The 26,485-nt window shown below is 44.6% G+C and overlaps 1 protein-coding gene across 2 annotated transcripts in view; it reads right to left on the minus strand.

Annotated features, from left to right (window-relative positions):
* The window catches only part of anos1b (anosmin 1b), a 147,840-nt gene that overhangs the window by 12,444 nt on the left and 108,911 nt on the right, over positions 1–26,485 (minus strand). For both annotated transcript variants that reach the window (XM_078206350.1, XM_078206358.1), the window contains exons 8-12: positions 25,739–25,874; positions 23,693–23,848; positions 20,626–20,720; positions 10,080–10,251; positions 6,774–7,012 (exon numbers count right to left, since the gene is read on the minus strand). In XM_078206350.1, coding sequence (XP_078062476.1) covers positions 6,774–7,012; positions 10,080–10,251; positions 20,626–20,720; positions 23,693–23,848; positions 25,739–25,874 — 798 coding nt within the window. The remainder of the gene's footprint in view (positions 1–6,773; positions 7,013–10,079; positions 10,252–20,625; positions 20,721–23,692; positions 23,849–25,738; positions 25,875–26,485) is intronic.

Here is a 26,485-nt window from a genome sequence, read left to right on the forward strand (position 1 = left end):
ACTTGAATGGGTGTAAATTGAGAGAGGTGGATACTCAACGAGACCTTGGCGACCTCGTTAATCAGTCGCTGAAAGTAAGCATGCAGGTACAGCAGGCAGTAAACAAGGCAAATGGTATGTTGGCCTTCATAGCGAGAGGATTTGAGTGGAGGGATAGGGATGTTTTGCTGCAATTGTATAGGGCGTTGGTGAGGCCACACCTGGAATATGGTGTGCAGTTTTGGTGTCCTTATCTGAGGAAGGATGTCCTTGCTATAGAGGGAGTGCAGCAAAGGTTTACCAGGCTGATTCCTGGGATGGCAGGTCTGTCATATGAGGAGAGACTAAGTCAGTCACGGTTATATTCACTGGAGTTTAGAAGAGTAAGAGGGGATCTCATAGAAACTTATAAAATTCTAACAGGGTTAGAGACGGTAGATTTAGAAAGAATGTTCCTGATGGTGAGGAGTCCAGAACTAGGGGTCATAATTTGAACATAAGAGGTAAACCTTTTAGAATTGAGGTGCGGAGAAATTTCTTCACCCAAAGGGTGGTGAATGTAAGGAATTCACTACCATAGAAAGTAGTTGAGGCCAAAACGTTGTCTGATTTTCAGAAGAAATTAGATATAGCTCTTGGGGCTAAAGGGGTCAAGGGACATATTGAATTTGATGATCAGCCATGATCAAAATGAATGGCGGAGCAGGCTTGACGAGCTGAATGGCCTACTCCTGCTTCTAGTTTCTATGTAAGGCAGCCATGGAGCAGGCCTTTGGCGTTCTGAAGATATGATTCCGGTGCCCTGACTAGTTGGGCAGTGTCCTCCAATAACCTCCTGCAAAGGTGCCAGTCATTTTGGTGGTCTGCTGTGCCCTTCATAACACTGCCCTCAGAGAGGTGTGGACACTGAGGATGGTGAGGGCCTGGATTAGAAAGCTTACTGGGGGAGGAGCAGGAGCTAGAGGTGAGAGAGGAGGAGGATGTAAAGGAGACAACAGGAATGAAGCTGAACACAGGTGCCACTGCTGCACGATGTACTGGCCTCTGGGAAGAGGATCTCCACCCCGCCCCCCCTCCCCCCACCCCCCTGCCCCCCCCCCCCTCCCCCCACCCCTCTCCCGACCCCTCTCCCTGATCATCTCCAGCATTAAATCCAGGTCAGCATCAATGAAGCAATCCCACAACCAACAGATCAGACCAAAGCTCTGCATTCCTGCCATATCCAGTGGGGAATTGTGCTGGACAATTAAACAACTAACAGGAGTGTCATGTTCTGGTATATTATGAAATTCCGGGTATAGGCTGGAATTCTTCAGCCATTCACGCCGGCGGGATCTTCCAGTCACGCCGACAGCGGATTTCCCGGTGGCAAGGGGTGAATCCAATGGGAAACCCCGTTGACAACGGCGGGAACGGAAGGTCCCGCTGCTAGCCAATAGTAGACCACTTTTGCCACTGCGAAACACGTGGCTCGCTGCGTGGAAAATCTTGACCATACTTGCAAATTTTGAACAAAAAGCAGACTATTAAAATGGCTGCTGCACACTGCAGCCTGAATTCAGATGCCTGCGTTCAGCAGGCCCGGGAACAGATCTGCTCAAGGACAACATTGCATTCGAAACGTAATTTGCTATTGACTGCCAATTAAGGCCTGCCCAGGGTGGAACGTGTCCTTGGTTTGGCAAGCAGGAGCTTGTTGGTCAGCAGGTCCAATGGGAACCCAACAGAGGATTTAGAAAGGACAGAGGCAGCTCTTTGGAGGGTTCCAGGAGTTGGGAAGGAGCTTTTGGGAACTGACAGTTCACAGGGGTCATGGCCTCAGCACACCCAGTGGGCACGCCAGGTGGGAGGGGCAAGGCCAGTGGGCACCCTGCCCTCTGTTTTCCAGATGAGTGGCTTGCCATTCTGGTGGAGGCAGTAAGTGCCTGGCAGGACATTTCAGTACCGCAGGATGGTGGGGAGGAAGCATCGTCATGAAGGTCTGGTCAGAGGTGGCAGTCCAGGTAAGTGGGCATGACATGGTGTCCCGTAAATGGATCTCCGCAAGAGGTTTAACAATCTTCCGAGCTTGGCAAGGGTGAGTACCGAGTTGGCATGGTATGTTTGAAGATGAGTTAAGGGATGGTCATTCCTCATAGTGCTCAGAGGTGTAAGAGTGTGTGTGCCAATTGGCACTGAAACCTGCACTGGCCAAATCTGGGAGATCTGCCCGCTTGGCCTGAGTGCAGTGAAGGATGATGTTGCTACTCTAACACACCCTGCAACCTGGTTCCCAGGGATGGGGGTGCACCAGGTTGGAATGTTTCTGCATGCAGAGGGTGCACAAATGAATTCTCTGCTGCTGTTCAGGAAAAGAGAGATCACAACACCATTAACGGGACAAGAATGAGGGTTGTGGTGCCCTCGGCATGAATTCAAAGTTGTGGCATGGCAGCCTGGCTGAACATACATAGAATCAAAACCTCTTTGGCATCCCTGCCTCCCTGTAGGCTCCTCAGGTTTGCCTCCATATTCTTATCCTATGCCTCCCTGGGCTCCTCATCAGATTTACCAGTTGAGTCATCCTCTGCAGCATGTGGAGTTGCCTTGCTGGTGGATCCTTCCTTACCAGAGCCAGATTGTGTAGAGCACAAACATGATGACTATAAGTGACACGCGTTCTGGAGGATGTTGCAGTGCTTCCCCTGATCAGAGCAGGCATCTGAACCTCATCCTCAGCAGCCCAATGGTCCTCTCAATCATTGCCCTTGTGGAGCCATGACTCCCATTGTACCTCTCCTCCACTTCTGTCCTTGGGTGCCGGAGTGGGTCATGAGCCACCTTTTCAAGGATAGCCTTTGTCATCCAGGAGCTAGCCACCCAACCGAGCTGGCATCTAGGACTGTCGCATGATGTAGACATCATGGGAGCTTCCAGGATACTTTACACAGACTTGTAGAATCTTTGTCTTGTGATTGCAAACTACCTGCATTTTCATGGAGTGGTAGCCCTTTCTGTTCACAAAGGCACCTGGTTCACCTGCTGGCACCTTGATGGCCACAGTTGATGACATCGTGGATGCAGGGGAACCCAACAATTGCTGAGAAGCCTCTGGCTCGCTCAGCCTGGCTAGCTTCTTCCATCCGGAAATGAATGAATGTTATGACCCATCTGAAGAGTGTCAGTGACCAACTTGATACACCTGTGGGCAGCAGATTGGGACATACCACACAGATCCCCCAATGACCCCTGGAAAGAACTAGAGGCAAAAAGCTGAGGGCTACTGTGACCTTTAGAGCCACTAGCATAGGATGGCCATCCACATAGTTGGGAGCTGATCCCTGGCCCAGTCATCTGGCATATGGAGGTTACAGTCTCCCTAGAGAGACGGAGCCTTCTTTGGCACTGGACTCAGACATGCTGAGGTAGCTGCACTTTGGCTTTCTGTAGATCCTTCCACCTTGTCCTCCCTGCTGGCCAGGTACCTCTTGCTCCCTGTACAGGTTGCTCCCTCGGATGCTGCTTGCAAACATCTGGCCTCTTCTCCTTTCTGCCCCTCTCTTCCTCTTCAGAAGAGCTCCCACCAGCGGAGTATACAATTTGCAGGGATGCAGAAGGCACTCTCTCATGCACTGAGGGGTGCACTCGGCAGAAATCCCCCAAGAAAGTTGGAAAAACAAGAGTCCTGGAGAAAAAGCTGCCAACGCAAAGAGTCCATCAGAAAACACAGGAAAGGCAATGAAATATCAGCAGCAAACTCTCACCTAACTCCTATCTACTCACATTGCCAATGCTCTGGTTCCCGTTTTACCCCATCCTGTAATGAGGAATGCATCAAAATGGAATGGCTGCCTGCCCGTGTGACAACAGCAAAATTACACGGACAATGGAAAATTCCATACAATTGGCTTTTTAAAAATATATCTTTATTGAAGATTTTTCTCATTTTTACAAACATTGCAACAAACTCTCAAAGATTTCTCCACATATACATAGAGAAAAAGACAAGAGAGCACCAACGCAGCCGGTTCATTATTCATCAGCGCCTTCAAAGATACAAACAATGAAAGGATACTTCAGAGATTGGGGGGAGGGAACAGGATAACAAGATAAAGCCATGAGCACATGGCATAACGGTGCATGCCCTCACTTACAGGATACCATAACCAGAGCCATGCAACTTAAATTCCAGAATTTTCAAAGTAGTCCTGCCATTGCGTATTCAGCCAAGGAGAATATTGGATATTGACATCGTATAGAAAAGGCTGATCAGCCAAAGATTCTCGCACCAGGCTTAGACGCACACCATAGCATACTTCCCCCCAACTCCAGCTATATCGGGGCACTATTGACACAAATCAATGTCTTTTCCCAGGATATGTGCTCTGTCTGCACCTTTGCAGGAGTCCATAGAATCCACAGAATCCCTATAGTGCAGAAGGAGGCCATTCGGTCCATTGAGTCTGCACCGATCATGATCCCATCCAGGCCCTATTCCTGTAACCCCACACATTTACCCTACTAATCCCCTGACAGTAGGGTCAAGTTAGCATGGCCAATCAACCTAACCCGCACATCTTTGGACTGTAGGAGGAAACCGGAGCACCCGGAGGAAACCCACGCAGACACGGGGAGAATATGCAAATTCCACACAGATAGTGACCTACGCAGGAATCGAACCCAGGTTCCTGGCGCTGTGAGGCAGCAGTGCTAACCACTGTGCCATCATGCCGCCCAGTCCGTCAGAGATTCTTTGACCCCAAAATAACAGAAATATAGGAACAATCTAGGTGATACCAATAGTTCTGAGGGGGTTAGCAGTTGTGAGGACTCGTTGGTCCATCCCACAACCTCTACACCAAACCATCCACCCACCTCACTGCAGTGGTGCTACTCATATTAGCCATGGCAAAAATAAAGGATACCACCTAGTATATACCACCATTATAAATGCAAGGGTTACAAGCAGAAAAATGGATAAATATTGCACAGTCCTAGTGCCATACAACCTACCCAGAGTGCTCCCTCAAGACTCTCAAGATCTTGAAGGATATTAAACTACTTGGATTCAATTTTGACACAGGACCAGAAGCAATGCGGGTCCCCCGTGCCACCCAGCAACCCTGGCATCATGAGGATATAGTAGGATCAAATCTGTGTCTTAAGTTTGGAGTAATTAAAGGAACACGCTGAGGGATGCATTCCATTATAAACAAATGGACTTCACTGGTTTTCGAAGGGTAACAGGCAAAATTCACCTCAGTGCTCATATACTAGATCACCCGTCAACATGATAAATAACATCACAAAACCAAAAAAGGAGTGTAATGACAAGGGTAAAGTCCAGGATTAACAATGAACTGCAGATTATGATTCCAAATTATTGCCTTCCAAGGGGTTTAGAGAGGCGAAAGCCTAAGCAGGATTGTCGAACAGCCTTAAGGATCCATCAGATGTCACCCTCAGGGTAGCAGGATAAAGCGGGGCAAACTGCATTCAGATTGCTTCCAGACACTTTTCAGCCTCATTAAAACCTCTGTGACCAAAGCTATGAAAATGCATAATTACCAGCCGGGGGTCAGGCTTCAAAATCAGGATACAACATGTCCCTTCAAGATTAGTACACCCAGCTTTTAAGAAAACATGGTAGCCAGTTCTTAAAAACTTTGGCTAGGAGTTTGCCCTCAGCTCCTTCTGGAATGCTGATCCAGGTATGGACACACCTCCTCCGGCCCCGGCTCTGCACATCTATCAGGATATCTGACATAAAGATTTCCTAAGGATTGAAAGCAGGTCTCAACTGAGGAAGCTGCACTGTCGACAATCAGGATTCTTTCCTCTACTTCATTAAGCTTCTTATCGATACTCTGCAATTCAGCAATATGAGCACTGAAATTCTCTGCCAAAAACTGTGTCGAGTCTATTGTCTATAACTTTTAAGCATATTGGCAGTCATCATCTACAACGCCTTCAACATTGCCAGGTCGAGAGCCCGCTCACTGACCAAATCGCCATAATGAAAGCTTGCCTCCATCCCGGCTGTCTATCGCTGCTTCTTTCCATTGAGGATTTCCTTGACCTTACTTGGTATTTGTCCCAAAACTTAACCAGAAATAATCCAGGCACAAAGTACGGAGTTTCCACTCCAGGATTAGATACTTATGGGTTGTGCACAGGATAAATGAAAGGATTAAAAGATGAGTAGCGCCAGAGCTCATGGAAACACAGCCGTTCCCACTCTCTCATCACGCGACACCCACAACTGGCTTTTTAATGCGCTTAATCGCCCATTTTAATTGTCCGCAGGGGCACTTCCAATGATGACATCGGGACATATGCCCGACGTGTTCCCGTGTGATTTCATGTGAGTTCAGGTCAGGCGTGCATCCGCAACAACAACGTAAACTTCTGGCCCATGTATCTTTTTGGCAGTATCGACTACAGACAGTCCTGAGACTCATGCAAATAGCTAAATAAATATGGACAGTCACAGCTATCCGGGATATTCACACACTCCTCTGTTTAAGGATGGAACATTAACAAAAGGATTGTAGCACCCTAGCTGACTTTTCTTTCTGGTTCACCATGGATAGTCCCATAACCTCGATTTTGGGCGCAAAACCATTTTGCATGGCCTTTTCCACGGTGCCATATTTTTAACGGTTTTAGAGCAATTCCTTGGAAAATACTATTTATTGTTTAGAAGCAGCCTGTAAACACCTTTACATATTTTCAGCACAGTTGATATAAAGGTTGAACCCATTCTTTCCCTCCACCACAATTCACGTGAACACAAAATGTCGCTGGTAACTTACTGGTGGCAGTACTTGACTTTGAGAAATGACTGTGTCCGGTACGACAACAGGTCTGTTAACAGTGGACATTTCCGTCCAGTTGAATTGGTACCCAGTGACTAACTGATGAGGTTGGTTCTGTGAGACCTGCCAGTGGAACTCTCCAGTCACAGAACCATTTCCAGCTACAAAAGCCGCAGTTAGTTTCTCTGCTTTCAGTATGACCTTCCCAGAGGCTTGACTGGACGTCTGGCGAAGCCCTGGTGTCAAGACAAGGAAAAAGATTCTTACCATTCACTTCCATTCTTTATTCTTGAAAAAAGGTTTAAATAATAAGAATTCTTAAAAATGATTTGAAGTTTTAGAATCCCTACAGTGCAGAAGGAGACCATTTGGCCCCCATCGAGTCTGCACCGACCACAATCCCACCCAGGCCCTATCCCCATGCATTTACACTAGCTAGTCCCCATGACACTAAGGGGCAATTTAACACGGCCAATCTACCTAACCAGCATACCTTTGGACTGTGAGAGGAAACCAGAGCACCCAGAGGAAACCCACGCAGACACGGGAAGAATGTGCAAACTCCAAACAGACAGTGACCCAAGCCGGGAATTGAACCCGGGTCCGTGCCACTATGAGGCAGCAGTGTTAACCACTGTGCCACCGTGCCTCCCAATTTAATCAGAAACATACATTGCCATTGGAAATGAACAATCTGCACAGGATTACGTTCAGACAAAGTCTTCTCTTGTTCCCCTATAATAAATAAATTAATTAAGTATATGGGAACTCTGAGTATAAATCTAGCCATCTCGAACATTGTCATCACCAGCAGAGAAAGCACATGGGAGAGAATCATCATTCTTATCATGTTCTCTGCGAATAATCGACTTATGGATGAAACCAATGATCCAACCAGTAGATGGAATCAGAGAAATTTCAGATCCTGGTCAATCTGTTATTCCTCACTCCCTCCAATATTTGACTGTGACTGATCTGTGACTCCAAAGATGTGCGGGTTAGGTTGATTAACCATGCTAAATTGCCCCTAAATTGTCAGGGGGATTAGTGGGGTTATGGGGATAGGGCCTGGGTGGGATTGTTGTCAGTGTAGGCTCAATGGGCCAAATGGTCTCCTTCTGCACTGTAGGGATTCTATGATTCTACAACCCTCATTCTTCAGTGGATTATTAAATGAAACACAAGGAAGATCAAAACATTCATCAAGGAAAAAATCTAATTTTAAAATGGAGTGGATAATTTGATTGATTTTTTTGAGCATGTAACCAAGTGTGCGGTTGATGTAGTTTACATGGATTTCAGCAAAGCCTTTGACAAAATCCCACATGGGAGACTTATTAAGGCTAATGCACATGGGATACAGGATGATCTGACAAGGTGAATTCATAATTGGTTTAGCGGTAGGAGACAGAGGGTGGTGACAGATGGCTGCTTTAGTGACTGGAGGGTCAGTGACCAATGGCATACCACAGGGGTTTGTGCTAGGCCTCCTATTGTTCGTCACATAAATGACATAGATGACTATGTGGGGGGTAGGATCAGTAAGTTTGCTGATGGCACAAAGATTGGCCGGGTGGTTAACAGTGAGGTTGAGTGTTTTGGGTTACAGGAAGATATAGACGAGATGGTCAAATGGGCAGATAAGTAGCAGATGGAATTTAACCCTGAAAAGTGTGAGGTGACACACTTTGGAAGGAGTAATTTGACAAGGAAGTATATTATGAATGGTATGACACTGGGAAGTTCCGAAGAACAAAGGGACCTTGATGTGTTTGTCCATAGATTTCTGAAGGCGGAAAGGCAGGTTAATTGGGTGGTGAAAAAGGCATATGGCACACTCGCCTTTATCAATCGGGGTATGGTTAACAAAAGCAGAGAGGTCATGATGGAGTTGTATAGAACTTTGGTGAGGCCACAGCTGGAGTACTGTGTGCAGTTCTGGTTGCCACATTATAGGAAGGACATGAACGCAATGGAGGGGGTGCAGAGGAGATTTATCAGGATGTTGCCTGGGATGGAACATTTAAGTCATGAAGAGAGGTTGGATAGGGTTGGGTTGTTTTCGTTGGAGCAGAGAAGACTGAGGGGTGACCTGATTGAGGTGTTCAAGATTATGAGGGGCATGGACAGGGTGGATAGGGAGCAGCTGTTTCCCTTAGTTGAAGGGTCAGTTACGAGGGGACACAAGTTAAAAGTGAGGGGTGGATGGTTTAGGAGGGATTTGAGGAAAACCTTTTTACTCAGAGGATGGTGATGGTTTGGAATGCGCTGCCTGGGAGGGTGATGGAGGCGGGATGCCTCACATCCTTTAAAAAGTACCTGGAAGAGTATTGGCTCGCCATAACATTCAAGGATATGGGCCAAGTGCTGGCAAGTGGGATTAGGTGGGCAGATCAGGACATTTCATGCGTTAGTGAAGACTCAATGGGCTGAAGGGCCTCTTATAAGGGCCCAGTATTCTGTGATTTTGTGATTCTGTAAAATGGGGTGATGAACGGCTCTTGTTTGGTACTGATATTTGTAATAAGACATCCATCTACATTCCCTTATATTACTTCTCATTGACTTGCTAACCACCTATCACATATTTGGATATATGACCATATCCAACACTGAGCAAGCAGGCAATCTGATTGGTCGAGGAGTCAGCCTAGAGTCTTTTTTTATATTTACATTTGGCTTAAGCTTTCTTAATATTCTTTTGGTCTCTTCTTGGAGATTGTAGATGGCTAATTGGCGAGGTTAGGGTATTAAGTTGCCCCATGACAATGTGACTGGCTTGCTAGACCAGATCATCTTTCCCTGACAGTCATGCTTGTATCATCTGGGTGAGAACTAGCACACCAAGTGGGGTTACGAGAATAGGACCTGGGTGGGATTGTGGTCGGTGCAGACTCGTTGGGCCGAATGGCCTGGTTCTGCACTGTAGGAATTCTATGAAAGTGGAATATTTCAGATTATTGATTTACGTTTCTGTTGAGGTGGGTCCAGTAACACTGTGAATGGGTTCCAGTTTGGTGAGGTGGTTTATTTTTGAGGATTGGTTAAACCAGGCTGAGTTTATTTTCCCCGTTACAATGTCTGAGTACACTGGGTAACCTTGGTGCAGTACACAGAGCAAACATTCTGTCCCCAGGTGATCGAAATTTAAATGGACAGAAAATCTCTGTCTGGCTTCATTACTAGTGCAAAAACTCTGTTACATGCAGTAGATGAAGTATAGAAATTAAACAAAACTGTGAACATTTAGCTAAAAGGGGTCACACAACAACCATGCTGTACAATTATTTTACTTCCACTCACCATTTCTTGCACAAAGTAGGCGTTTCAGCACTTTGAGTTTAACTGAGCTGCTGCAATGAGGAGTTGTTACGTAAGTCACAGCCTGCTTTGCCTGACCCTGGAGTACGATGGGTTGCACTGTCACCTTATACTCACACGCAAATAAGAGGCCAGTGATAACGAAGTGAGTGCCCTGAAGGGGGAAAATAAATGGTGAAGAAGAATGCTTTGTTTTCCTGGTTACAAAGAGAAGAGATAAATAAAGCCGAACCATATCTAACCAATAGCACAGGAAGTGTAAACAAAGCACTCTTTACTCTGGCTACAATGCTGTGCTTCTTGTACATTGATCATTATCCTCAGTGATTTCAAAGACACAGGTGTTCCAAGTGCAGGTTACACTGCAATTTACCAGTTTAGAAAAAGAGTCAGGTAGCTCTTTAGAATCATAGAAACCCCATTGTACAGAAGGAGGCCATTCGGCCCATTGAGTCTATACCAACAACAATCCCACCCCAGGCCCTATCCCCACAACCCCACACAATTACCCTGCTCATCCCTCAAACCTACACATCCCAGAACACTATGGCCAATCAGCCTAACTCACACATCTTTGGACTGAGAGAGGAAACCGGTGTACCCGGAGGAAACCCACGCAGACACAGGGAGAATGTGCAAACTCCACACGGACAGTGACCCAAGTCGGAATTGAACCCAGGTCGCTGGAGCTGTGAGACAGCAGTGCTAACCACTGTACCACCGTGCCACCTCTGTTTGAAGGTTGCATCTGGCACTTTCTTCAAAACATGAAGAAAGTGAGTCGAATGGTGCAATTTGGAGATGAAGCATAAGTGAGTTTAAAGGACTTCCAGGTGTTAAAAATGTAAAGCTTTTGTAATTAGGCTATTTAATTGGAAATTAAAAATTACATTGTTTTCCTTTCCCACAAATCAGTCACAAACAATAATGAGTAGGTTTTAAAGCTATTGCAGCAATGATTTCTTACAAACGGTAACCATTATTGTAAAATAAGTTATTTTAAATGTATTTTAGGTAACAGATCAAAGCAGTTGGACTCAAACTGCAAGTTTAGAAATTTCATGCTATTAAAAAAAGTCTTCAGAATTCTGTTTTGCAATCTTTAATGTTTCAGTTTTGTAGCAGCAGCTCACATCTTTCCTATTTTCACCACATTTAACCTGGTTACAGTATCAGACGGAGAAAGAGTTTTTAAGTGAAGACACTTTTTGGATGGATATTAGTAACGAGTTGCTGGTTCATAGCTGGACCCAGTGATGAAAGACTGCACTGTGTATTTTGACTTTTTTATTGGTGGGGGAGGTGTAATGGCAAAGAACAAAGAACAAAGAACAGTACAGCACAGGAAACAGGCTTTCGGCCCTCCAAGCCTGTGCCGCTCCTTGGTCCAACTAGACCAATCGTTTGTATCCCTCCATTCCCAGGCTGCTCATGTGACTATCCAGGTAAGTCTTAAACGATGTCAGCGTGCCTGCCTCCACCACCCTACTTGGCAGCGCATTCCAGGCCCCCACCACCCTCTGTGTAAAAAACGTCCCTCTGATGTCTGAGTTATACTTCGCCCCTCTCAGCTTGAGCCCGTGACCCCTCGTGATCGTCACCTCCGACCTGGGAAAAAGCTTCCCACTGTTCACCCTATCTATACCCTTCATAATCTTGTATACCTCTATTAGATCTCCCCTCATTCTCCGTCTTTCCAAGGAGAACAACCCCAGTCTACCCAATCTCTCCTCATAGCTAAGACCCTCCATACCAGGCAACATCCTGGTAAACCTTCTCTGCACTCTCTCCAATGCCTCCACGTCCTTCTGGTAGTGCGGCGACCAGAACTGGACGCAGTACTCCAAATGCAGCCTAACCAGCGTTCTATACAGCTGCATCATCAGACTCCAGCTTTTATACTCTATACCCCGTCCTATAAAGGCAAGCATACCATATGCCTTCTTCACCACCTTCTCCACCTGTGTTGCCACCTTCAAGGATTTGTGGACTTGCACACCTAGGTCCCTCTGTGTTTCTATACTCCTGATGACTCTGCCATTTATTGCATAACTCCTCCCTACATTATTTCTTCCAAAATGCATCACTTCGCATTTATCCGGATTAAATTCCATCTGCCACCTCTCCGCCCAATTTTCCAGCCTATCTATATCCTGCTGTATTGCCCGACAATGCTCTTCGCTATCCGCAATTCCAGCCATCTTTGTGTCATCCGCAAACTTGCTGATTACACCAGTTACACCTTCTTCCAAATCATTTATATATATCACAAATAGCAGAGGTCCCAGTACAGAGCCCTGCGGAACACCACTGGTCACAGACCTCCAGCCGGAAAAAGACCCTTCGACCACTACCCTCTGTCTCCTATGGCCAAGCCAGTTCTCCACCCATCTAGCCACTTCTCCTTGTATCCCATGAGCCTTAACCTTCTTAACCGACCTGCCATGTGGGACTTTGTCAAATGCCTTACTGAAATCCATATAGACGACATCCACGGCCCTTCCTTCATCAACCGTTTTTGTCACTTCCTCAAAAAACTCCACCAAATTTGTAAGGCATGACCTCCCTCTTACAAAACCATGCTGTCTGTCACTAATGAGATTGTTCCGTTCTAAATGCACATACATCCTGTCTCTAAGAATCCTCTCCAACAACTTCCCTACCACGGACGTCAAGCTCACCGGCCTATAATTTCCTGGGTTATCCCTGCTACCCTTCTTAAACAACGGGACCACATTCGCTATCCTCCAATCCTCAGGGACCTCACCCGTGTCCAAAGAAGCGACAAAGATTTCCGTCAGAGGCCCAGCAATTTCCTCTCTCGTCTCCCTGAGCAGTCGAGGATAGATGCCATCAGGCCCTGGGGCTTTGTCAGTTTTAATGTTCCCTAAAAAACCTAACACTTCCTCTCTCGTAATGGAGATTTTCTCTAACGGGTCAAAACCTCCCTCCGAGACACTCCCGGTTAACACGCCCCTCTCCTTCGTGAATACCGATGCAAAGTATTCATTTAGGATCTCCCCTATTCCCTTGGGTTCTAAGCATAATTCCCCTCCTTTGTCCCTGAGAGGTCCGATTTTCTCCCTGACAACTCTTTTGTTCCTAACGTATGAATAGAATGCCTTAGGATTCTCCTTAATCCTGCCTGCCAAGAACATCTCGTGCCCTCTTTTTGTCCTTCTAACTCCCCGTTTGAGATCTTTCCTACTCTCTCTGTATTCCTCCAGAGCTCCATCTGTTTTCAGTTGCCTGGACTTAACGTACGCCTCCCTTTTCATTTTAATCAGATCCTCAATTTCCCTGGTTATCCACGGCTCTCGAATCCTACCTTTCCTATCTTTCCTTTTTACAGGCACATGCCTATCCTGCAGCCTTATCAATAGTTCCTTAAAAGACTCCCACATGCCAGACGCGGACTTACCCTCGAACATCCTCTCCCAATCAACATCCACCAATTCCTGCCTAATCCGGCTATAGTCAGCCTTCCCCCAATTTAGCACCCTGCCCGTAGGACAGCACTCATCCTTGTCCATTACTATCCTAAAGTTAACAGAGTTGTGGTCACTATTTGCCACATGTTCCCCTACCGAAACTTTGACGACCTGACCGGGCTCATTTCCCAGAACTAGGTCCAGTATAGCCCCCTCTCTAGTCGGGCTATCTACATACTGTTCCAAAGAACCTTCCAGTACGCATTTTACAAATTCCTCCCCGTCCGGTCCCCCAGCTCTAAGCACTTTCCAGTCTGTGCCAGGGAAATTAAAGTCCCCCACTACAACAACCCTATGTTTTCTGCACCTATCCAGAATCTCCTGACATATCCTTTCCTCCACTTCCCGTGGGCTGTTGGGTGATCTGTAGTACACCCCCAGCATAGTGACTGCACCCTTCCTGTTTCTGAGTTCCACCCACAGCGACTCAGTACATGACCCCTCTAAGTTTTCTACCCTCTGCACCGCGGTAATATGCTCCTTAACTAATATCGCTACTCCCCCACCTTTTTTAGCCCCTCCTCTGTCTCGCCTAAAACACTGATACCCCGGAATATTCAGCTGCCAGTCCTGTCCTTCTTTTAACCAAGTTTCCGTCACCGCAACCACATCCAAATTCCGCACAAGCATTAAGGCCCTAAGTTCGTCTGTTTTACCCGTTACACTCCTCGCATTGAAGCAGATGCACTCCAGACCTCCAGGCCCAGTCAGATCCTCCTCCTCCAGAGTGCTCCTCTTCTTAGCTAGCCTTGCCCTGGCCCCCAGCTCGACCCCAGCCTCAGTATTTACTGACCTCCTGTTTTGTTCCCCACCCCCCTGCCACACTAGTTTAAATCCTGCCGAAACACTCGAGCAAAACTCCCAGCCAGGATATTTGCTCCCTTCCAGTTAAGGTGTAACCCATCCTTTCTGTACAGTTGCCATCCTGACTTGAAGATTTCCCAGTTATCTATGAATTTAAAACCCTCCCTCTTGCACCAGTCCTTTAGCCACGCGTTCAACTGTAGAATCTCCCTGTTCCGAGCCTCACCCGCACTAGGCACCGGGAGCAGTCCAGAGATTGCTACACTGGAGGTCCTACTTTTTAGCCTAGCACCCAACTCCCTGAATTTCTCTCGTATGACCCCCCTGCTCTTCCTACCTACATCATTTCCCCCAATGTGTACAATCACATCCGTTTGACTACCTTCCTTTTTAAATATGCTTCCTACCCTCTCGGAGACATCCAGTACCCCGGCACCAGGGAGGCAGACTACCATCCTGGATTCTCGTTCAGTCCCACAGAAGCGCCTGTCCGTGTCTCTAACTATTGCAGAATTAAAGGAAGTGGAAAGATCCAAAATAAATTTTTAAAAATCATGTAAACATCTTCCTTTCTCTTTATCAGAATGATTAATGTGGATGAGGTACCATCCAACCAATCCTCCTGATAGAAATATAAAGGATATATCTAGGAGGTGGTGGGAGAAGAAAGACAAAGCTAAACATGTCAAATGGGGATGGGACTGAAGGCCAGCAGAAATCTGAACCTTTGCTGAAGAGACTTGCTGCTGTTGAAGATCTTGGTCTTGCATGCATCAGGACAGATTCGCAAGAATCTTTGTTCCCTTCACAACTGGTATTTTTGAGAACCTGTTCTGCTGAGCGCAAGACCAAACGCTTCGCCAGCATGTCTCTTTTTTCACGATATCTGAACCTGTCAGTTTTAGACTTGGCTGTGTCGGTAATCTTGCATTGGCTTTGACAAAATTCCTAGTGATCCACATAGATTTAAATGATATAGATGACTAATTTTATCCTTACAATAAATTTCTTGTATCTGTTGTTTGCATTGTGTTTGTCACGATTGCAATTAAACCTATCAGCTTTCTCCTTCCCCATTGATTAATTTTCTGGACCTAATCTACAAGGCCATCGATACCAGTGTTGCCTCCTGACCTCAGGTTTATGCCAGTTGATAATATCTAACATCGACCTTGCCACAAATTGCAGGGTTAGCTAATTTAAATCTCAATTTCGGGGGACCGAATCCTTATCGTATAGAAACTGTGCACAAGCTGGGAATTAAAATTCTAGCTAACAAAAAGCCAAAGAATGGCTGCAAATTATGGTAGCAGGCCAAGGCGGAGCAGGTAAGTATGGAGTAGAGAATTGGCATGGTGAGTTGACTATCACTGGACAGCTCCTGTGTAATTTGGTGCAGTGTCTGAAGTATGTCTTCAAGCTTGGCAGAGGTATCCAAAAAAAGGAATTACAGCTTTGCAAGGAAATAGAATAGAGGATATTATTTCAATGAAAACAATCTTTAGACATTTCTGGAAGGTGCATAGCGAAAGAGGACTACAGGATACTTGTGGAAGGAAACCATATAAACATGTATCTAATGTATCCGGTATTGATACTTCCTCTGTCAGTGTGCTGGGAAACTGGCTACCCTGGATAAATGGGATGTAAAATGGAGTTGAGAATACTTTCCACCATATCCTATTGCCTTTATACAACAATCCAAAATTCTGCTACACCAAAAATAACCATTTGTGTGCTGGACATTTCAAACCTGATGGTGGCAGTGTTGGTGGAAATACTGCTGCCCCCCCAGACTCTGCCAAGCTGATTTTTGCACTTGAGGTTTGCACTTGCACCATCTCCCTGGCACCAGCATCTTCTGTTCCCGGCTTTCTCAGACTTTGCTTTAGGAACAGGGTAGGATGGCATTCTCTTAAAACTCTTACAATACTTTTGGGGATTGTAAGTGGACCTGAATTTTGCTGGTGCCACTACAGAGCGAGCCTGCGGATAGTTGGGAACCTGTCTCGGGGGCAGGGAATTCATATGGTGTTCGTGGAAGTGGAAATGACTAGGGTTGGGAAGCATTTTCCGATCAGGGCCAGTGTGATCTCCTGGACTCGTTTCGATCGCCTCAGGGGGTCGGAGAGGAATTTCCCAGATTTGTTTTCCCCATATTGGCCCTGGGGTTTTCACTCTGGGTTTTCGCCTCTCCCTGGAGATCACATGGTCTGGAATGGGGGGGTGGGGGTGAGTTAATAGGTTGTGATGAACAAAGCATCGTAGCTGTGAGGGACAGCTCGGTGCATAGGATATTGGTATGTAGATAGGCTGGAAAATTGGGCGGGGATCCTGGATTCAGGATTCAATCCTGGACCAGGGAGCGGTGCGGGCTTGGAGGGCCGAAGGGCCTGTTCCTGTGCTGTATTGTTCTTTGTTCTTTGTTCTTGTTCTTTGAATTTATGAAAATGCTTTTTTTTAAAAAATGGTAAGGAAGACAATGTCAAGATTTAAGAAAGTTTGGATATTTATTCACCTATCTGCCGACTTTCTCCTTGTGAAATTTATTTTACAATTTTTCTTTTTCAGGCTTGTTTGCAAGACACTATAATTCAGCTCCCAGGTATGTACCTAAATCTCAAGTTGGTACATGCACAAAATCAGCCACAAGTCTACATCCTAGCTCTTCAACTTCAAAAGCAATATGCCAGACTGACTGTGTAAATGCTCTGAAAATGCAATTGAAAGAATAGTGTTTTTGATCTAACATAGAGGCCAGTGTGCAGTATGACTAAATAATTTACTTTACCAGTTAGGTAACTCCGCTGTCAGTATAAGAATGATTGATGCTTATCCCAGGTTCATTAAATAGTGTTGTATGATAGGTTTCAGTGAACAGTCAGTTCATCTGTACTTTATTATAAACAGATGCCAACTTCAAACATGTTGTAATATATGACCAACATTACTGGCTGCAATTTCATAGTAAGCCACGAAAATAGAAGCATTGCTTTTGACAACTGTCCAAGCATGACTGCCCCCCTATAAAGTGTTTAAAACACCGCAGTGCATAAAAATTAACTACTACATATCCAGAAAATCTGCAGTTTCCCACATTTCTGCCAATAATTTATGAGACCCCTCATAATTGAAAGGAATGTTTTTCTCTACGCTATATATCAAACAGATTGACATTTAATGATACTTGTCTTAAGTTGAAATGTTAGACCTTGATTCACAAGCAAAACATTCAGGGAAGGAAGAGAAGTGCAACAGCACCCATTAGAAAGGACAAATGGATGGGGATTGATTGAAGTCCAACTAAACATTTGTAATGCGACTTATTGAAGGGATAGTCACAATATTCCCCCCAGGAAGACAAGAAACAATTAAAGAATTAATAGGGAAACCAAAGAACAGATGCTTATTTTGCACAGTGGTTAGCACTGCTGCCTCACAGTGCCAGGGACCTGGGTTCGATTCCTGGCTTGGGTCACTGCCTGTGTAGAGTTTGCACATCCTCCCCGTGTCTGCATGGGTTTCCTCCGAGTGCTCCGGTTTCCTCTCTCAGTCCAAAGATGTGCGGGTTAGGTGGATTGGCCATACTAAATTGCCCCTTAGTATCAGGGGGACTAGTTAGGGTAAATGCATGGGATTATGGGGATAGGGCCTGTGTGGGATTATGGTTGGTGCAGCTTCGATGGGCTGAATGGCCTCCTTCTGCACTGTAAGATTCTATGATTCTATGTGCCAAATACTTCGCTACAAAATAGCTTTTAGTTCAAATAGTGAAAGAAAATTGTATTTAATATCACTGTGCAATTCTCAACTGTTACAATCTATGTGAGCAAGACGTATACAGAAAATCTGTTCCCAGCTCAAACAGAGAGGAAATTGAGATGAAGGGCTAGATTTTCGCTACTGAGGCAGGTACCTGGAATTGGGAAATCTCCCAACTCGGCAGACATGTTTTCGTTTAAAGCAGCTGTTTTTTTTTGCTCAGGAGTGGGGGGGCAAGCAGGGTAGAGCTGTGCCTGTCAATCCTGGAAGCCAATCATAGGTGGCTGCAGGGCAGATGAGTGCAGAGGCGGGCAGGTTAGAAGGCTTGCCTCAGTTCTCTGGGACTCTGTCCAAGCTGTAATAAAAGTAGCTAGGTCTTCTGGCTCTTACTCCTCACACCATCTCACCCCCACCCACTCCCCATGCCCCATCATTCTCACCATGCCAATTCAATGCCAACCCAATCCCCCAGCCACTCACCATTGCCCCTCATACTCTCCATGCTAACTCAGTGCCAATTCATGTCCCTTACATGTCTATCCACCCTGCATGCACTATGCACATCACCAATGAACCATATAATAACAAGGATGTGTGGATATGCTCAGAGATAAAAACATCCATTCACAATTGCGGTTCCTACATTCCTTTAAATGTATCAGTCGGATCGACCATTAAATGTTGGTAACAGAGGCTTCAAATACTTTTAATCTTGTCCAAATAAACATTGAGGTATTGACAAAAGAGATCACGGAAAGAACAACTTATTATAACCACTGAAGGATATCAATCAAGCAAAGCCAACAATCCATTTCATTTGTCAAAACAGATTCTCTGCTGTGAGTGAATGCTGTTATTGGTCTGGGCTCTTAGTCAAGCATACTTAATGAGGACAGTTGGAAACCCAGATGGCCAGAACATTTCTGAATGAGTGCTCTTTTTTTCCTCAGCAGTTCCACACTTGCCATTTTATTATGTGGTCCATTGGTTATGTACAATAGTGCATACTGGGGGAATGGATATGGAAAGGGCATGAGTTGGTATTGAGATGGGATAGAGAGTATGAGGGGCCGTGGAAAGTGGTTGGGGGGCATGAGCTGGTATGGAGAGTTTGAGGGCCATAGGGAGTGGCTGGAGGCCATGGTTTGGCATTGAGTTGGCATGGGGATATGAAGGACCATGAGGTGACATGGGTAAGAAGATCCTGAATCCACAATAGGGCTAACTATCCCTGAGGAGCTGTGAAACTTGCCAGACTCCATGAAAATTATGAAGGATTAGGAAATGCCTACCCCCACAATACAGTCAACCAAGTCGGGAGTGCTGGGCTCATGAAAATTGATGGGACTGGGAATAGAAGGAGCGCATTACTACAACCAGGTCCCGCCTGCCATTTTTAAATAGCCCTGCAGTTGGCCTGTCTCCATGAAAATCCAGCCTAAGCCAATTGTAGTTTCAGTTTTTTTAAGCAAAGAACATGTCAGTGGAGGAACTCCTCCTCCTTCAGGTACCATGCCCTAAGGTGGCATTGGTGACAATGGACTTCCGTTGAATTGATCTATGATTGTGTTTGACAAAGTGCTGCAGTGGTTTGCCATTGCCCTTTGCAGCACAACTGACCAAGAAACTTTCCCGCTCTTTGCTGCCTGCCATTAGGCATATTGGAAGGATTCACAGGCTTCTAATCAACCTGCCTGACCACGTTATGCACACATCTTCCATGGCCATCAGGTCCAGAACTGGAACTTGAACCTGGAGCTTCTGGCCCAGAGATAGGGATGCTACCACTACCTCACAAGATCCCCCCTGAAATATAAAGAGGAAGCAAAGAATAGAGGAAGCGTCTCTGACAAAGCATCATCCTGACTTGAAACGTTGGCTCTATTCTCTCTCCACAGATGCTATCAGACCTGCTGAGATTTTCCAGCATTTTCTGTTTTTGTTTCAGATTCCAGCATCCACAGTATTTTGCCTTTATCTTAAGCAAAGAACATGATTGTTTTATAATTTGGTCCATGTCATGGTAAATGTTTTACTGATATTCTTTCTGAAATGCAATGCTCTGTCCAGTTAGAACATTTTGATGAATGCCATTAATTTTATATTTCTCTCCACAAATGATGCCTGACCTGATGGGCGTTTTCTAACATTCCCTGTTTTAGTTATTAATGGACCATTCATTTCTCTAATGCAAAATAAACAGGGTTTGTGTAAATGGAAAGTACATCATTCAACTGCTCAGAAACTTTATAAGACATCAGACTCCAATGAAATGTTTTGTGGTTCCAAACATTTGTTTTAAAAAAATAAATTAAATATCTGGAGATCAATGTTGCCAAACCAACTCATTTAAACTAGAAGGACAAAACACTAATTAGATAATGCGCTTTTAATTAGAACATTCATATGCAAGAAATAAATCTATTGTCTGTTTTTACATTACTTAGAAGCTAAGCAGTTGCACTTCTAACCTTGACGGTTGTATGCCGTTCTGTTTGCGAATTGTTCTTGGCACAAGATTCAGGTACCCATGTTAACAGGTAGGTATTGTGATCCTTGAGACTCTCTGGGGAAACCAAGGAAAAATGTTATATTTCTATTACACACACATACGTCCAGAAAATTCGCAAGCTGTCTTTTTAAGCGGGTTATAGAATCATAGAATCCCTACAGTACAGAAGGAGGCCATTTGGCCCATCGAGCCTGCACAGACAACAATCCCACCCTATCCCCGTAGTCCCACATATTTAACCTGACACTAAGGGGCAATTTAACATGGCCAATCAACCTAATCTGCACATCTTTGGACTATGGGAGGAAACCTGAGCATCCCGGAGGAAATCCACGCATACATGGGGAGAACATGCAAACTCCACACAGACTGTGGTCCAAGCTGGAAATCGAGCCTGGGTCCCTGGCGCTGTAAGGCAGCAGTGCTAAACACAGTGCCATCATGCCGCCATGCTGATCTCAGGTGGATACCAGAAGAGTATGATACACAGCTTACATTGCTGACTGCACACTGCACGCAGCTCACCAGCAAAGCAGTTCTAGGCATTAGTACTGATGTGCACGTGCTGTGCTTCACTCCCCACCGAATCTGTTCATGCTTGGCAAAAATACTGCCTGCTAGCATTCAAAGAAGCCAAAAAGTAACTTGAAAAAATGCCCAATTTTTTTTTAAGTGTGGCTTCACACGAGGGGGAAATCTCCAGGAGGCTATCTGGGTGGTCTCACTGCTGTTGCCTTTAATGAGCTGTCAAGAATCAAGTTCCCAATCTGTCTGCTGACTTCCCTTACCACATTTGTACCGATGCATATTGGAAGCCACACTGCACTGATACAAAAGAGGAAGCATGAAGACATCATTCATTTTTGAGCCGCTTTTGATGTTAAATTAAATTCTTGTAATAATACCACTTTGTTGTCGAATTCACTAAAATGAGCTAAAATTGTACACTACTTGGCAGAATGGTTAACCCTTTTGACATTCCAGAGGAACATTATAACTGTGTTTTACTGTAATTTACGTGATTTTGAAGATTGGCAGGCTGCCCGACAGTTAATATCCTTTTTTTAACCACAGCCTATGTTGCATTTCTGATTCAGGATAATAGTGAATCTTTTGTATTGAAATTTCACATCATTCCAGACTGAATACCTTGGCTACACAGGTGGATTTAACAAATTAGCACTCAAATGCCAAAGTTTCTGTAATGGGAGTGTATACTGGGAATTTGGGAGATGAAAGATTGATAATTGGATAGGGTGTACCGAGCTCTGCAGTGAAAAATTCCTCACATGTACTCCACCACACTGTTACTCTAGCTCAAAAAGCGCAACAAGTGCAAAATGACTACTCTTTCTGTGGGTTGCCATCCTAGTGTTCCACATATTCAATCCCTGACAAGGTAAATCGTTAGTTAATTGCAGAACTCAGGTTAAAAAAATGTTATTAAAAAAACTTTGGTATCACGGTGTCATTTCTAGAATGGGATAGCACCAAGAACACCTGGGCTAGGGTTTAACTTTGATGGAGTGGGTATGCAGAGCATTTGGAGGATTCTGGACTACCTAGTGATGATGTGGAGATGCCGGCGTTGGACTGGGGTAAACACAGTAAGAAGTTTAACAACACCAGGTTAAAGTCCAACAGGTTTATTTGGTAGCAAAAGCTACCAAATAAACCTGTTGGACTTTAACCTGGTGTTGTTAAACTTCTTACTACCTAGTGATGACATGGAAAACACCTCCCTGATTCATCTTGTGGATAGAAAAACATTACGGTGAAAGTATGTGAAGTTCAGGTTAAACTATTAACTTCAATTTATTGGGAGATGTAAGTTTTTTTCACAGTGATCAGAAAGTGTGGCTGATCCAAAGAAACTCCTCAACAAACCAAAGACTACAGCAATATCTTAGTTAGGAGGCCTCTACATGCATAGTTATCATCAAGAAATTAACTAATTCACACCAGAACACCTTGACTGTGGCACCAGCTTGAATATTTATTGTTTCACACCTTTGGAACCCTTGAATCCCCAATGCATATTTTAGCAAGGTGTCATCGTATTACACTTGGAGATATCTGGCTGATCAGCAACTCAAAGCACCTGGCTTACGTTATACAGATCCTCACATCTCTAGCATCACATTCTCAACATTAGATAAGAAAACATGGAGCAATTCAAAGTCTTTCACATTTTCCCCACGATAACTGAACGGACTTTGAATGATGCACTATTTAATGAACGATTGTTCAAAGATTACTAGAGAGAGAAATCTGACAGCAGACAATCTCCTGTAACTCCTCAATCCCTGCTACCAAAAAGACACGTAGACAACAGAAATCTTTTCCAGAAAGCAGTCTGCAATAGCCATTTGGAATTGTTATTGTGCTAAACATACTTACAAATTAAATGAAAAGACATGGTATGGAATTTACTTGGATTTAAAACAAGGTGAATTATAGGTCAATTTACCTTGCTGCAGCACTATAAAATTCTGTCTGTGACTTTATAAATGAGTGAGCAGTGCCACTCACAATCCTCCGACCTGAACCATAATCTCATTAAAGTAGGACTTTGAAAGCCGTCTCCTCCCAGTGTAGCTAGCAGTTGTAAAGTACAAACTGGTAGCATAGGATGGCAGATAGGGTAATAAATTTACCGAGTATGAGCCACTTAGGAGACCAGAAGACCCTTTCAATGGGACTTGCCACAAAAACGATGAGCAAATACCAAGGATAAGGACTAGATGGCACTCTAACACATCTCCAGTCTTGATTGAAACTGAACTACCTCTTAATTGTGAGGTTGAGATTATGGCTCTTAAATTTCCCACACCTAGATCTGGCAAACATGCAAAAATACTTGTTCCAATTAAAGTGAATAGTTCAGCTCAATCTGTTTCTAAAGCTCCAGGTACAAAAAGTGGTAAAATAACATCAGCTAAGTTATATGAATCAAGTACAAGTTCTGTTTCTGAGGACAACATTGTGAAAGTTCTTTACAGGGGAAACGTGGTCGACTGTCTTACCTTCCTCTGATTTTTTCCAGTATACTTTAACTTGCAGTTGGTTGCCATGGAAATAGGGAACTGCTGCCTCCAGACTTCGAATGTCAAACGTTTCATCAATAGATGGAAGTTCATTGGACACCTCATCTGAGGTGCGAGCGTGATTTGACTGGACGTCTAGATGAAGGAACTCTAGTCAAGAGCAATTTGACTTCCCATTCACCCCTCCCAAACATTGTGCAAGAACTTGAAATATTTGTATAAAACATAAAATGTAGCAACAGTTGGAAAACGGCTTAATTCACATAATCTTTGGTCACAGCCACAGAGTTGAGAATGCTGTCATTAAATATTTTCCATGGTATATTTTTACATAGTGTAAATTCTTGATGTGGTACAAAGTTCTGCAGTAATTTATTTCAGCTAAACTTCAAAGTGTTTTAAACATGCACCCTCCCCAACCCCCAGGCAGCATATTTACAAGACCTCAGACATAAATGTTTGACCTGCGGAATGGATCAGACAATGTGACTGGCACTGTTCAAATCCCTTTGTACTCTCGTGGCCACATTTCCTTTTCTTGGGTTCAAGCTCCATTCCTCACACTTAAACCAGATGTTTCAGATTCAAGGGCTTCTCATGCTTCAACCCGTGTTACAATACCAAATGTCCTAACAATTACTGCCCGCTGCATGTGAATTCATCACACATTTATCAAAACCAAAATATGTACACTGTGATTATACTTTCGAGCTCTGACAAGTGAAATAGCACCTAAACTGTTTGCTCCATGACAGTAAAAATACTGCGAACCTGTGTTCAGAAATAACTGTACACTTCTATGAAGAGATCTGGAGCTGGCCACGTTCACATTCAATGTCACTTGGTAACTAAAACAGTTATTTATTATTAGCAGATGTGAAGGACATCAGTAAAGTGCACGGGCTGATTGATTTTGGTGCCATACATTGGAGTACTGTTGCATTGCCCTGTGGAAAGATTTCTGTCTTATGGTCAGCATTCTGGTGACCAAAAGACAGGGGCAGCACAGTGGCTAGCACTGCTGCCTCACAGCGCCAGGAACCTGGGTTCGATTCCCAGCTTGGGTTACTGTCTGTGTAGAGTCTGCACATTCTCCCCATCTCTGAGTGGGTTTCCTCTGGGTGCTTCGGTTTTCTCCCACACTCCAAAGATGTGCAGGTTAGGTTGATTGGCCTTTAGTGTCAGGGGGTTAGTAGGGTTATGGGGATAGGGCCTGGGTGGGATTGTGGTCGGTGCAGACTCAATGGGCAGAATGGCCTCCTTCTGCACCGTAGGGATTATGAGCTTCTGTTCTCAGCCACTCTATCCACGAATAAGATTGGGTGTGAATTGAATAAAGGTGCATTTCCCTTGGATTGGAAAAGAACCCTGTGTTCTGTGAAGCCCACTTTTAACATCTACTCTAGTTGTATTAGAAGCATTAGAAAAAAATAGAAAGGCTTTCAGTACTCTCAGTGTAACCAATAACAAAAATTATTTAATTGTTCTAATGTACAAGTGTTAGCAATAGCAGGTATGGTTTAATTGTTCTAATGATGTGGAGATGCCGGCGTTGGACTGGGGTAAGCACAGTAAGAAGTCTCACAACACCAGGTTAAAGTCCAATAGATTTATTTGGTAGTACAAGCCACAAGCTTTCGGAGAACTGCCCCTTCATCAGGTGAGTGGGAGTTGTGTTCACAAACAGGGCATATATAGACACAAACTCAATTTACTCACATTTATCTCTTTAACCTGTGCTTAACTCTCTCTCCACTCACATTGTCTGTACCTTTAAGACTTGATTACCTGTAAAGACTCGCATTTCACCCATTATCTTGTAAATTGAGTTTGTGTCTATATATGCCCTGTTTGTGAACACAACTCCCACTCACCTGATGAAGGGGCAGTGCTCCGAAAGCTTGTGGCTTGTGCTACCAAATAAACCTGTTGGACTTTAACCTGGTGTTGTGAGACTTCTTACTGTGCTTAATTGTTCTAAGTCATGGGTGGTATGAATAGTAGGAATTGTTTCATTGCTCTTACCTGTGGAAGGGGTATTAAAAAAAAACAAAGCTTTGCTGCTCTTTATGCGTTTTTGCCCCCAGTTGGCCACCGCCTGTACTTGTACCAGATACTCCGTGTTTGGCTGCAGACCTTTAATCTCAACTTCATCCTTTCCCTATAAAAGAAATGTATAAGTAAATGCAAGATTATAAACTGGCCGGGATCTTCTTTCTATTAATGCAAAGGAAATTTCCTGAATGCTGCCATGTTTCTATATTGTAACTGTGCTTGGATCGGTATTTCTACTGAACCCCATTCTCACCGGCTTGGGAGGATGGGATAACCCAGACAGCAAAATTCTGCAGACAGTCTTCAGTTAGCTCAGAGGTTGATTCACAAGGAGGTACATGAAGGTCAAGTGTGAAAAGCAGATCCCTTTCCATCAAATTTAATCTACTATCTATCCTCTCCACGCCATTCCTCCAATCAGAAAATTCAATTCTGCAAGGTAGCAACATGCACACCTTGCAGGTGATGGGCTCGGGGAAGAGGGTGGTTGAATCAAGGAACAGACTTCTTCTTGTGGGGTTGTCAGCCTTTGTTCTCTGGGTTGCTGACACCCTGCATGGTCTGGTGAAGACAGCTGGGCTGGAGACAGTGATATGAACTTGCTGTTTAAGTATGGCAGCAGGACCTTTGAACCATCCAACTGATGTGGGCGGACAAATCAGGTGACTCAGAAGAGAACGTACCTGAGCATTAATAATGAAGTTCCAAGCGAGGGAT

The sequence above is a fragment of the Mustelus asterias genome, chromosome 3, assembly GCF_964213995.1.
Source record: "Mustelus asterias chromosome 3, sMusAst1.hap1.1, whole genome shotgun sequence".
Taxonomy (NCBI): domain Eukaryota; kingdom Metazoa; phylum Chordata; class Chondrichthyes; order Carcharhiniformes; family Triakidae; genus Mustelus; species Mustelus asterias.